The sequence below is a fragment of the Gobio gobio genome (assembly GCF_949357685.1).
Source record: "Gobio gobio genome assembly, chromosome: 24".
Taxonomy (NCBI): domain Eukaryota; kingdom Metazoa; phylum Chordata; class Actinopteri; order Cypriniformes; family Gobionidae; genus Gobio; species Gobio gobio.
This window is the reverse complement of record NC_137120.1, coordinates 39,583,575-39,598,865: the sequence shown is the minus strand read 5'-3', so window position 1 is coordinate 39,598,865 and position 15,291 is coordinate 39,583,575. Positions and strand designations below refer to the sequence as shown.

At 40.3% G+C, this 15,291-nt stretch overlaps 1 protein-coding gene across 1 annotated transcript in view; it reads right to left on the bottom strand.

The window, feature by feature from the left end:
• zranb3 (zinc finger, RAN-binding domain containing 3) overlaps positions 1–15,291 on the bottom strand; it is a 142,165-nt gene that overhangs the window by 31,554 nt on the left and 95,320 nt on the right. The window contains exons 14-15 of the mRNA XM_079807572.1: positions 6,903–7,148; positions 1,027–1,130 (exon numbers count right to left, since the gene is read on the bottom strand). Of these exons, the coding sequence (XP_079663698.1) occupies positions 1,027–1,130; positions 6,903–7,148 (350 nt within the window). The remainder of the gene's footprint in view (positions 1–1,026; positions 1,131–6,902; positions 7,149–15,291) is intronic.

Sequence of the window (15,291 nt, the reverse complement as noted above, 5' to 3'; positions counted from 1 at the left end):
CTATCTATCTGTCTATCTATCTGTCTATCTATCTATCTGTCTGTCTATCTATTGATCCGTCTATCTATTCATCTGTCTATCTATCTGTCTATCTATCTGTCTATCTGTCTATCTATCTATCTATCTATCTATCTATCTATCTATCTATCTATCTATCTATCTGTCATTCTATCCGTCTATCCATCCATCTATCTACCTGTCCATCCATCCATCCATCTGTCTATCCATCCATCCATCCATCCGTCCGTCCATCGAGCCATCCATCCATCCAGCTGTCATTCTATCCGTTCATCTATCTATCTGTCCATCCATCCATCATTCTATCTGTCCATCCATCCATCCATCTATCTATCTGTCCATCCATCCATCTATCTATCTGTCCATCTATCCATCTATCTGTCCGTCCGTCCATCCATCTATCTGTCATTCTATCCATCCATCCATTCATCTGTCATTCTATCCGTCTATCCATCCATCCATCTGTCATTCTATCTGTCCATCCATCCATCTGTCATTCTATCCATCCATCCATTTATCTATCCATCTATCTGTCTCATTCTATCCATCCATCTATCTATCCGTCTGTCTATCTGTCCGTCTGTCTATCTGTCTGTCTATCCGTCTGTCTGTCTATCTATCCGTCTGTCTATCCGTCTATCTGTCTGTCTATCCGTCTATCCATCCATCTGTCTATCCGTCTATTTATCTGTCTGTCTATCCGTCTATCTCTCCATCCATCCATTTATCTATCCATCTATCGGTCTCATATCTATATCGTCTGTCTATCTATCTGTCTGTCTATCCGTCTATCTGTCTGTCTATCCGTCTATCTATCTGTCTATCCATCCGTCTGTCTATCCATCTATTCTTAAGATACTCTATTAAAACTCTCAATGAATTACCAAACAAGGTTTCCTGCTAAATTTGAAGCTTTATCCCAATATTCACAGTGTGAGATCAGAATCAGTGAATATGAGTGTTCATCAGTTCATCTCTCTGGGTTTGGGTTTATGCTTCTCTCTGTACCTGGTCGTAGAGGAAGATCCTGTCCGTGTTTCTGCTGGCACAGAACTTCAGACACTCGTACACGCGAACAGAGCCGCCCGACTCCTGAGTGTGATCTTCATCAGCTATCAGAGAGAGAGAGAGAGAGAGAGAGAGAGAGAAAAAAGAGAAGATGAGAGGACGAGAAGAGCGGATGATCATTATGCTCCATGCCGACGCCTGATAAAGGTCAGGTGGAGCGAGCGCTCTATCTATCCATATATCTGTCCATCCATCTGTCTATCTATCTGTCCATCCATCCATCTGTCTGTCTGTCTGTCCATCTATCTGTCCATCCGTCTGTCTATCTATCTGTCCATCTATCTGTCTATCTATCTATCTATCCGTCCGTCCGTCTGTCCATCTATCTGTCCATCTATCTGTCTATCTATCTGTCCATCTATCTGTCTGTCTATCTGTCCATCCATCCATCTGTCTATCTGTCCATCTATCTGTCCGTCCGTCTGTCCATCTATCTGTCTATCTATCTGTCTATCTATCTGTCCATCTATCTGTCTGTCTATCTGTCCATCCATCCATCTGTCTATCTGTCCATCTATCTGTCCGTCCGTCTGTCCATCTATCTGTCTATCTATCTGTCCGTCCGTCTGTCTATCTATCTGTCTGTCTATCTGTCCATCCATCCATCTGTCTATCTGTCCATCTATCCGTCCGTCCGTCTGTCCATCTATCTGTCCATCTATCTGTCTATCTATCTGTCCATCTATCTGTCTGTCTATCTGTCCATCCATCCATCTGTCTATCTGTCCATCTACCTGTCCGTCCGTCTGTCCATCTATCTGTCTATCTATCTGTCCGTCCGTCTGTCTATCTATCTGTCCATCTATCTGTCTATCTATCTGTCTATCTGTCTGTCTATCTATCTGTCCATCTATCTGTCTATCTATCTATCCATCTATCTGTCCATCTATCTGTCTGTCTATCTATCTGTCCATCTATCTGTCTATCTATCTGTCCATCTATCTGTTTGTCTATCTATCTGTCCATCTATCTGTCCATCTATCTGTCCATCTATCTGTCTGTCTATCTATCTGTCCATCTATCTGTCCATCTATCTGTCTGTCTATCTATCCATCTATCTGTCTATCTATCTGTCTATCTATCTGTCCATCTATCTGTCCGTCTATCTGTCTATCTATCTGTCTGTCTATCTATCCATCTATCTGTCTATCTATCTGTCTATCTATCTGTCTATCTATCTGTCCATCTATCTGTCTATCTATCTATCCATCTATCTGTCTGTCTATCTATCCATCTATCTGTCTATCTATCTGTCTATCTATCTGTCTATCTATCTGTCCATCTATCTGTCTATCTATCTATCCATCTATCTGTCCATCTATCTGTCCGTCCGTCTGTCCATCTATCTGTCTATCTATCTGTCCGTCCGTCTGTCTATCTATCTGTCCATCTATCTGTCTATCTATCTATCCGTCCGTCTATCTGTCTGTCTATCTATCTGTCCATCTATCTGTCTATCTGTCCATCTATCTGTCTATCTATCTATCCATCTATCTGTCCATCTATCTGTCTGTCTATCTATCTGTCCATCTATCTGTCTATCTATCTGTCCATCTATCTGTCTGTCTATCTATCCATCTATCTGTCCATCTATCTGTCTGTCTATCTATCTGTCCATCTATCTGTCTATCTATCTATCTGTCCATCTATCTGTCTATCTATCTGTCCATCTATCTGTCCATCTATCTGTCCATCTATCTGTCTATCTATCTGTCCATCTATCTGTCTATCTATCTGTCCATCTATCTGTCTATCTATCTATCCATCTATCTGTCCATCTATCTGTCTGTCTATCTATCTGTCCATCTATCTGTCTATCTATCTATCTGTCCATCTATCTGTCTATCTATCTGTCCATCTATCTGTCTGTCCATCTATCTATCTATCTATCTATCTATCTATCCGTCCATCCATCCATCCATCCATCTATTTGTCCGTCCGTCCATCCATCTGTCTATCTGTCCATCTTTCTATCCATCTATCTATCTGTCATCTATCTGTCTATCTTTGTCCGTCCGTCCGTCTATCTGTCCATCTATCTGTCCATCTATCTGTCTATCTATCTATCCGTCCGTCCGTCCATCCAGCCATCTTTCTATCCATCTATCTATCTGTCATCTATCTTTCTATCTATGTCCGTCTGTCTATCTGTCTATCCATCTATCCGTCCAGCCATCCGTCTGTCTATCTGTCCATCTATCTATCTGTCCATCCATCCATCTATCCATCTGTCTATCTGTCCATCTATCCATCCGTCTGTCTCTGTCCATCTATCTATCTGTCCATCCATCCATCTATCCGTCCGTCCATCCGTCTGTCTATCTGTCCATCTATCTATCTGTCCATCCATCCATCTATCCGTCTGTCTATCTGTCCATCTATCTATCCGTCCATCCATCCATCTGTCCGTCCATCCATCCGTCTGTCTATCTGTCCATCTATCTATGTCCATCCATCCATCTGTCCGTCCATCCATCCGTCTGTCTATCTGTCCATCTATCCGTCCGTCCATCCGTCTGTCTGTCCATCTATCTATCTGTCCATCCATCCATCTGTCTGTCTATCCATCCGTCTGTCTATCTGTCCATCTATCCGTCCGTCCATCCGTCTGTCTGTCTGTCCATCTATCTATCCATCCATCCGTCTGTTTGTCTATCTATCCATCTGTCTGTCTGTCTGTCTGTCTGTCTGTCTGTCTGTCTGTCTGTCTGTCATCCATCCATCCATCCATCCATCCATCCATCCATCCATCCATCCATCCATCCATCCATCCATCCATCCATCCATCCATCCATCCATCCATCCATCCATCCATCCATCCATCCATCCATCCATCTATCTATCTATCTATCTATCTATCTATCTGTCCATCAAGATCCTGTCCGTGTTTCTGCTGGCACAGAACTTCAGACAGTCGTACACACAAACAGAGCCGCCCGACTCCTGAGTGTGATCTTCATCAGCTATCAGAGAGAGAGAGAGGGAGGGAGAAAGAGAGAGGGAGGGAGAGAGAGGGCAATGAGAGGACGAGAAGAGCGGATGATCATTATGCTCCATGCCGCCGCCTGATAAAGGTCAGGTGGAGCGAGCGCTCTAACGCCGCTAACGAACACTATATTCAGCCGGAGCGGAGTGACCTGAGACGATCCTGCTGTTCCAAGAAATGTGATTTGTCCAGATCTGGTCCCACAGAGCTGCTCTACATTCATCTGGGTCAGGCTCGCTGTAAAGACGCCCCATTGGGCTTCGTTACCAGAACTCCACCGGCGACTAAAATAGCCGAGCCTTCGCCGGCTGGCCAATCACACGGTGTTATTAAAGAGCCATTATGCGTACTGTATGCTGCTGGAGTGTGTGTGCTAGCGTAGAGGCGGGTGTTCAGACACACCCAGCAGAGTCTGGAAACTGCACTCTTTATACGAACGGTGAACGCTCGTCGATTGTCTCGCTTTAAAATGGCCGGTTATTATCCGTGTTTCCCGTAGACGTGCTCTCAGCTGAAACGCTTCTGAGAAGAGGATCTGACATCGAGGGTTGATCGACTTAAAGCGTTACGGGAAACACAACAGGAGATGCTTCGTAAAATGTCCAAGCTGCTACTCAGATAGTATTTATTCATTGTAAATTAAAGAACCTGTCCATCCATCTATCCATCTATCTATCTATCTATCTATCTATCTGTCTATCTGTCTATCTGTCTATCTGTCTATCTATCTGTCTATCTGTCTGTCTGTCTGTCTGTCTGTCTGTCTGTCTGTCTGTCTGTCTGTCTGTCTGTCTGTCTGTCTGTCTGTCTGTCTGTCTATCTATCTATCTATCTATCTATCTATCTATCTATCTATCTATCTATCCTTACACCCATCTGTCTGTCTGTCTATCTATCTATCTGTCCATCCATCCTTCCACCCATCCGTCTGTCTGTCTATCTATCTGTCCATCCATCCATCCATCCATCCATCCATCCATCCATCCATCCATCCATCCATCCATCCGTCTGTCTGTCTGTCTATCTATCCATCCATCCTTCCACCCATCTGTCTGTCTGTCTGTCTATCTATCTATCAATCTGTCCATCCATCCTTCCACCCATCCGTCTGTCAATCTATCCATATATCTGTATATCCATCCGTCTGTCTGTCTGTCTATCTATCCATCCATCCACCCATCTGTCTGTCTGTCTATCTGTCCATCCATCCGTCTGTCTATCTGTCTGTCTATCTATCTGTCCATCCATCCGTCTATCTGTCTGTCTGTCTATCTGTCTATCTATCTATCTATCTATCTATCTGTCCATCCATCCTTCCACCCATCTGTCTGTCTATCTGTCCATCCATCCGTCTGTCTGTCTATCTATCCATCCATCCTTCCACCCGTCTGTCTGTCTGTCTGTCCATCCATCCATCTATCTATCTATCTGTCCTTCCATCCTTCCACCCATCTGTCTGTCTATCAGTCCATCCATCCGTCTGTCTGTCTATCTGTCTATCTATCTATCTGTCCATCCATCCGTCTGTCTATCTATCTATCCATCCATCCTTCCACCCATCTGTCTGTCTGTCTATCTGTCCATCCATCCGTCTGTCTATCTATCTGTCCATCCATCCGTCTATCTATCTGTCTGTCTGTCTATCTATCTATCTATCTATCTATCTATGTATCTGTCCATCCATCCATCTGTCTGTCTATCTGTCCATCCATCCATCTGTCTGTCTGTCTATCTATCTATCCATCCATCCTTCCACCCGTCTGTTTGTCTGTTTATCTATCTATATATCTGTCCATCCATCCATCTATCTATCTATCTGTCCTTCCATCCTTCTGTCTATCTATCTGTCCATCCATCCGTCTGTCTATCTATCTTTCCTTCCATCCTTCCACCCATCTGTCTGTCTATCTGTCCATCCATCCATCTGTCTGTCTGTCTATCTATCTATCCATCCATCCTTCCACCCGTCTGTTTGTCTGTTTATCTATCTATATATCTGTCCATCCATCCATCTATCTATCTATCTGTCCTTCCATCCTTCTGTCTGTCTATCTGTCCATCCATCCGTCTGTCTATCTGTCCATCCTTCCACCCGTCTGTCTGTCTGTCTGTCTATCTATCTATCTGTCCATCCATCCGTCTGTCTATCCATCCGTCTGTCTATCTATCTATCTATCTATCTATCTATCTATCTATCTATCTATCTATCTATCTATCTATCTATCTATCTATCTATCTATCTATCTATCTATCTATCTATCTATCTATCTATCTATCTATCTATCTATCTATCTATCATCTATCTGTCTATCCATCTGTCCATCCATCCATCCGTCTGTCTGTCTGTCTATCTTTCTATCCATCTATCTATCTTTCTATCTATGTCCATCCGTCCGTCTGTCTATCTATCTATCTTTCTATCAATGTCCGTCTGTCTATCTGTCCATCTTTCTATCTGTCTATCCATCCATCCCATTAATGTTTTATTATCATTATTTGAATGTGCTGCTTGCTTAAATTGATTTTGTTTCTTTGTAAATAGTTAACTGATGAAAATGTATTATTATTCTTTATTTAAATGACATTTATATTTAACACAATTTTAATCTTGTAAAACGGGGTCGTTCACCTTCTGATGTTAGTGACGAACGCTTTAGTTCAGTTCTTCATATCAGTTATTGGGCACTTAAAAACCAAAAACAATATCGGTGGAGTTTTGGTCATAAACAAACAAACAATATCGGATGTAAAAAAGAAGAGAATCTCCATTTAGAGGTGAAGTATTCCTTTAAAATGTACTGAGAGTGACATCAGTGTGTTTGGGACAGACCTGGATCACTAATGGAGGCCGTTTGTGGGGGGAATTCATCACTTGGTGGCATTTCTTGAGATATATTCGGGTGCGTTTCCTCCTCATCCTGATTGGCCGGTTGGTCTGGAAGTGCGTGTGGAGTCTGTGGGGTTCTGGGGGCGGTTGGTTCACTTTCGTGGTCTGAATCAGAGATGCAGATGGTAGTGAGAGATGTTGATGAGGAGGACGAGGGGTGGTCCGGTAATGATGACGGTGGGCTAAGAGCTGAGAGAGAGAGAGAGAGAGAGAGAGAGAGAGGATGAGTTACACTGTCAACCTAGATCCACTGATCTAGAAGCTGATTAGTCAAGCCCGACCCGACACATTAACTGTAATTATGAGCCTGAACAATTTAAACGCAAGCGGCTCCTCCCTCAGTTTCTCTTGAAGCCGATACGGAAGTGAGTTAAACTGCAGTTCATGGACTGGCCACTAGAGGCAGACTCCAGAAGGAGCAGAATCTCATTGAGCTCATGTTAAAATGCCCAACTTTACAGCAACTTAACCAATTGCTGTGTTAAAACAACCCAATTGATGGGTTAGTCCATTTTCAACCCAACTTGGGTTATTTTTAACCCAGTATTTTTTAGAGTGTAGGTGCACTGAACTTAATCTCTTGTAGAGCAACACCAGCGGTAATTCAGGAAAAAATCTCCCAATGCTCCACGTGAAACTTCAGTCTTTCCACCTTTCACCATCGTGTCAATTCTCAATTGATTTTGATTAATATGCGCGAGGGAGAGCGAGAGAGTTTGAAGACGGTGAGAGCTGCCCTGTGGACGCCTGTCTGTAAATAATGCAGGGGAAAAATATCGGCGAACGCAGCAGCCTTATATCGGCCGATGCAAATATCGGCCCGATATATCGGTCTAAAGGCCCTTTCACACCGGACGCGTAACAAAAAAGCGAATATTTCGTGTGCGAATAGTTCGCATCAAAACCATTCACACCAGCCGCGACGCGAGTTTGCAACGTTTCAGAGCTCCAACATTCCCAAACATTCGCACGACAGCTGAGAAACACGGACACGTAATCATTCAGTGGAGACGAGCTTTTAATTTTCTTTAAAAGACAGAGAAGAAGGTTTTGTGTGCAGCCAGTCTTAAAGAGCAGAGTCTGAAGGGGAGGATCATGCTAATCTCCTACAGGAGCTAAAACTTTATCATGGCCGGTTCCGCACTTACTTTCAAATGTCCGTGGGACAATTTGAGGAGCTCCTCCAGACACACACACACACACACACACACACACACACACACACACACACACACACACACACACACACACACACACACACACACACACACACACACACACACACACACACACACACACACACACACACACACACACACACACACACACACACACACACACACACACACACACACACACACACACACACACACACACACACACACACACACACACACACACACACACACTCTAAAGGAACGGCTCGATCCGGAGCTGCTGTGTTTCCAGTTGAGTCACAATGTAAACATTTAAGTGCCACAGTCGTACTGACGGAAACACATTCACTTTCCATAGTCGCGGACGCAATTAGATAAAAAAAAAAAATCAATTTATTGATTATAATATCTGTAGCCTATAGTGGGCAAACACATCTGCATCTGTACAGCTGTAAACACAACTACAGCTGTAATCTCGTGAGAAATGCGTCACCTGGCAAAGGTTAATGTTGATTGAATGGCTAGTGACATCAACTGGACATTTCGTCACCTTTGTTTCCTTGTATGTGATTGGTTTAAGCCTTTTCTGTCGCTGCGAGTGTTAAAAAAAGTCGACATCGAAACGAAAAAAATAAACATCGTTTTTTCGCCGCAGCACATTCGCGTTCGGTGTGAAAGCACTCATTAGATTAGATTAGATTCAACTTTATTGTCATTACACAAGTACAAGTACAAGGCAACGAAATGCAGTTTAGGTCTAACCAGAAGTGCAATAGCAGCAAGTGCAGGATATACAACGTTTGCATAAGTGCAGGACATGGATATGTACTGAATATATATAAATATATCTATAAATAGAAAGATGGTTATTACTATAAACAGAATTTACAGGTGAATATGTACAGTGAATAATATACAGATGGTTATTACTATAAACAGAATTACACAAACAGCTGATCAAAAAATAAAACCATTGCGCGAATTATTCGCGCGTCAAAATCGCGTCCAGTGTGAAAGGACCTTAACACTAATATATATATTTTTTCTGATTATGGCATAGCTTTCTGCCCACCCAATTAGGCTAATAACTACTGATTAAACTACTGATTATCCCCGAGGGATAGTGGCGGGAAATATCGTCCCGACCCAGTTTGGTTCAAGTTCGGGCAGAGAATCTAAACTCTAAAGGTCCTTTCACACTGGACGCGATTTTGACGCGCGAATAATTCGCGCGATGGTTTTATTGTTTTTATTGAGTGTTTTTTTAACACTCGCAGTGACAGAAAAGGCTTAAACCAATCACATACAAGGAAACAAAGGTCACGAAATGTCCAGTTGATGTCACTAGCCATTCAATCAACATTAACCTTTGCCAGGTGTCGCATTTCTCACGAGATTACAGCTGTAGTTGTGTTTACAGCTGTACAGATGCAGATGTGTTTGCCCACTATAGGCTACAGATATTATAATCAATAAATAGATTTTTTTTTTTTATCTAATAGCGTCCGCGACTATGGAAAGTGAATGTGTTTCCGTCAGTACGACTGTGGCCCTTAAATGTTTACATTGTGACTCAACTGGAAACACAGCAGCTCCGGATCAAGCCGTTCCTTTAGAGTGTGTGTGTGTGTGTGTCTGGAGGAGCTCCTCAAATTGTCCCACGGACATTTGAAAGTAAGTGCGTAACCGGCCATGATAAAGTTTTAGCTCCTGTAGGAGATTAGCATGATCCTCCCCTTCAGTTCTTTAAGACTGGCTGCACACAAAACCTTCTTCTCTGTCTTTTAAAGAAAATTAAAAGCTCGTCTCCACTGAATGATTACGTGTCCGTGTTTCTCAGCTGTCGTGCGAATGTTTGGGAATGTTGGAGCTCTGAAACCTCGCGTCGCGGCTGGTGTGAATGGTTTTGATGCGAACTATTCGCACACGAAATATTCACTTTTTCCGCTTCGCTTTTTCGTTGCGCGTCCGGTGTGAAAGGGCCTTAAAGCTGATTGACCACATTTTATGACACTAGTCTAGTTAAAGTGATAAGTCACCCAAATATTGAAATTCAGGCCAGAATTGTGAGCGTTTCAACGACCAAACGTTCCTATAATCTGCCGATGCTTCACTCATTCCCATACAGGGCCGTCGCAGTTCTCCGCAGTCGTCTGAAGTGAAGGACATGCTAACGTCGAGCACACGGAGCGAGGAACAGATGCTGTCTGTTTTGCGTTTGACTGATTTCCTTCCCTCAGACCTGCAGTTTCACATCTCTCTGCCATATGGCGCCACGGGACACGGCTGGAAAAAAAAACACACGCTCCGCATTTAAAGCCTCCCTTGCGCCCTTCCATCTCAGAAAAGCATCTTTATGATGCGGAGGCGCTGAAATGCATTATCTGTATCTTAGCTGTTGTCAAAAAAAAAGCGGCGGCGAAGTTTTGACAGCGTTTATTTTGGCTGTGGAGACGTTTGATAATTGCGATTGTCTTTCCTTCGAGGCCGCTAATGAATTTCCACACCTCCTTCTTTTTCACACCATCCCCTCCGAGCTTTGCGTTCCCCTTTCTTTCTCGCCCTCTCCTTCTCACTGAAAGGTCTCGTATGGATCTTCTAAAATGTCAGCTGAATTTGTGAGAAGCTGAATAAAAGCTCCACCGCTGTGCTGTCTCTTAACGAGCCGGCTTGCAGAAAGAAAGCCAGACACCAGCAGAAAACAACTCCCGCTGTGTATCTGAACCCTTATCACTGTCTGGAGCGCTCTACGCTTACACCTTTGTGGCCGCGGATCTGTAGCGGTCCAGGACGGACGGATAAAAAGCCCTTCGCGGAACAACGAAATGCAGAAAGGTTGTGCGAAGGTGCAAACGATCAGACTGAGGATTGCTGGGAATAATATGCAGATCATGCACCGTTTACAAAACATGATATTGGGATAGTTGTGTAAACTGTTATGAGACACACGTCTGTGAAAGTCAAGGGCACACGGGTGAAATGCTGCATTTGTAAAGGCTCGCTTTCTTGATCAAATGGAAGGAAAAAAGGTTTAGCGAAGGTCTAAGTGAATAAACGGATGTGACTGGCTGGGATGTTTGAGGACAGCAGTGCATGAAAGAATCTTTTTCTGCAAATTTTTAACATTTTTGATGATATAACTAGGCAAACTAGGTTATTTGCCTTAAAAAAAATAATATGTATATTAGGGCTGTCAAAAGATTAATCGCGATTAATCACATCCAAAATAAAAGTTTGTGTTTACATAATATATGTGTGTGTACTCAATTATTATTTATATATAAATACACACACATTCATGTATATATTTAAGAAAAAAATATTTTTATATATAAAACATTTATATTTATATATATTATAGATTATATAAATGTATATACAGTATATACATGCAAATATTTCTTAAATATATACATGAATGTGTGTGTATTTATATATAAATAATAATTAACAGAGTACACACACATATATTATGTAAACACAAACTTTTATTTTGGATGCGATTAATCTTTTGACAGCCCAAATAAATACACTATATATATTTCTGCAAGCTTATGACTGCAGATTTACAAAAGTACAGGGCAAAGAGTAAATCTTCACTTCTATGTAGTATGAAAATACTAAATAATAATAATAATAATAATAATAATAATAATAATAATAATACATATCTAATTATATAAAAAAAAAACAATTTTTTTTAAATAAAAGGTCCAAAAAGTTTTTTTTTAGGAGATCAGTACATCAAATAATAATAATAATAATAATATTAAAAAATTAAAAAAAGCAAAATAATAAATACAATAATTACATATTTCACATTAAGTATGCGATTAAATCGCACAAAAAGGGTGCAATTAAAAAAAATCACTTCTATTTACAGCCCCAATTTTTAGGCTTTACCGTTTATTTAAAACAAATAATAAAATAAAATATAATTAAAAAAAAAAACATAAATACAATAATAACATATTTCTGCATATTTATGATTGTGGACAGCTAAATGTCACTCCAATCTAATTTAATTATATTTTTACATATAATTTTTAATATATTTTTATTATATTATAAAATAAAAATATATGTGTATTATTTTATTATGCCGGTGAGTTTTGCATGGCACCATCTAGTTTAGTATAATATGATATAATATAATATACTATAATAAAAAATAAATAATAAAATGTTAGTATAAATAAACGATACATTTGTGAAAAAATGTGATTGCAAACATCTAAATGCCACTTCAATAATATTAGTAATAACTCACAATAATAATAACACTCGCATATTTTGTAAAAAAAAAGGTCAAAAAAGGTTTTTTTAGGAGAACAGTAAATTAAATAATATTATTATTTGCAAATGTATGATTGTTGACAGCCAAATGTCACTCCACTCTAAAATGTATCTTTATTATATTTTTAATATATAATTTTTAACATATTTATAAATATTTGTATTGCATTATAAAATAAAAAATATTTTTATTATTTTATTATGCCAGTGAGTTTTGCATGGCACCATCTAGTTTAGTATCATATAATGTAATGTAATATATAATACAAAATAAAATATTAGTATAAATTATACATTTGTGAAAAAATGTGACTGCAGATTTATAAAAGTACAAGGCAAACATCTAAATGCCACTATAGTCTAAAACACAAAATAATAATAATAATAACTCTCAATAATAATAAAACACTTGCATATTTTGTAAAAAAAAAAAAAAAAGTCCAAAAATATGTTTTTTTAGGAGAGCAGTAAATTAAATAATATTTAAAACAAATAATAAAATAAAATATAATTTAAAAAAAGCACAAAACCAATAAACACAATAATTACATATTTCTGCAAATGTATGATTGTAGACAGCCAAATGTCACACAAATATTTGTTATTATTCTATTATTATTTTTTAAATTATATACATATTTTAAAAATACAAAAAATATTGTTTTCTGAAGGAACGTATGCATGATGGGAGTTTTTTAGAGGACTGCAGTGAATCAAATTCAGATTTTTGTCCCACTTTTCCCCCACAAATTCCCCATAACCGGACGTAAATGCTTTAGATCGATAAACATCCTGAAGATTTTTCAAAGAAAGAAAAAAAGAAAGGTTTACCAAACATCCAAAGGCCAAGCTGATGCATGATGGGAGATTTCAAAGGACTACAGTGAATGATATGCAGATGAAGCTGTGTAAATATGCGCTAGTGTTTAGATCAGTATTCCTGGAGATGCCTGGCTCCTCTCAGAAAACTAATCTTGAGTGAAGTCTTGACATACCGTCGCTGTCGTTCTCAAATCACAGCCTTTCTCTCGCGCTTTGATGGGTGTGTGTCGAGTTGACAGAGACGCAGCGCACCGCTTGTTTGTTTTACGCTTCAAATTAAGCCGATAGTCACACAGAATCTGATATTTGCTGCAAATGATTGATCTACAATGATGTGGTGTCAGCGCTGCGTCTGTTTTTGTGTGTGCAAGTGTGTGAGAGTGAGAAGTGAGTGTTTAATTACTCATAAAGCCTCAGTCAACGGTTGGAATATTTTAATAGGGCTGTCAACTTTTAAAGGCGTTAACACCATAGACTGTAAAACAATATGGCCGTAGTGTCCGTGATGTCACTCGTAGGATCTGAAGAGCAGTTTTGAAGCGTAAAGTCGGGCCGTCGCCATCTTGTCGAGTCACTCCCGGATAACAGAAAATGGGCAAAGAGGCGGGACGTGGGCGGAGCTGAGGTGACGACTAACAGACAGCAGACAAACGGCAATCCACCTGTCACTCAAAGTGGCCACGCCCTTAATTATGCAGAACTTTAATGGTGCGTTCACACCGGACGCGAATTACGCGATTCGCGCGAGTGATTTACATGTTAAAGGGTTAGTTCACCCAAAAATGAAAATTCTGTCATTAATTACTCACCCTCATGTCGTTGGACACCCGTCAGACCTCCGTTCATCTTCAGACACAAATGAAGATATTTTAGTGTAAAGCTGATGCTGAGAAAGGCTTCAGATAGGCCTCCATTGGCATTCAGTACATTTACACTCACAAGACCCATAAAAGGCACTAAAAACGTCATTACAAAGTCCATCTCACCACAGTGACTCTACAATAATTTTACGAAGCGACGACAATAGTTTGGTAACACTTTATTTTGATGGTCCCTTTTGAACATTATGTTGACTATAAGTAAATTTGCAACTACATGTCAACTAACTCTCATTAGATTATCAGTAGACTGTCTGCTTAATATCTGCTAACTCTTTATTGTGATGGTCCTCCAACAGACATTCTACTGACTATAAGTAACTTTGCAAGTACATGTCAACTTATTCTAACCCTAACCCTACCAGTCTACTAATACTCTACTAACACTCTAATGAGAATTAGTAGACATGTAGGTGCAATGTTATTTATAGTCAACAGAATGTGTTAAAGGGACCATCAAAATAAAGTGAAACCAATAGTTTTTGTGCGCAAAAAACAAAACAAAATAACACCTTTATCCAACTTGTTCTTGTCTTCCGTGTGTGTCTCCACGACGCATGCGCGAGAATATGACGTAGCGCCGGCGTTCGGGAATCCATGAAATGCACACTTAAGCCCCATTTTGAGAACTACGCCGAGACCTAAAGCGCGATCAATGTAGAATTCAACAGCTGAGACACGCGCGTCTTCCTCTGCTTGTCAACAAATCTCTTCTGGGTCATGTGTCCGAACGCCGGATCTGCGTCATATTCTCGCGCATGCGTCGTGGAGACACACAGAGAAGACAAGAACAAGCTGGATAAAGGTGTTATTTAGATTTTTTTTTGCGCACAAAAACTATTGTCGTCGCATCGTAAAATTATTGTCACTGTGGTGAGATGGACTTTGTAACGACGTTTTTAGTGCCTTTTATGGGTCTTGTGAGTGTAAATGTACTGAATGCCAATGGAGGCCTATCTGAAGCCTTTCTCAGCATCAGCTTTACACTAAAATATCTTCATTTGTGTCTGAAGATGAACGGAGGTCTAACGGGTGTCGAACGACATGAGGGTGAGGAATTAATGACAGAATTTTCATTTTTGGGTGAACTAACCCTTTAAGTCAATGCAAAGACGCGAATAGACATTCTGCGGTGCGATTCGCGCGAATAAGGCCGCACGAATGACGCGAATTGCGCAA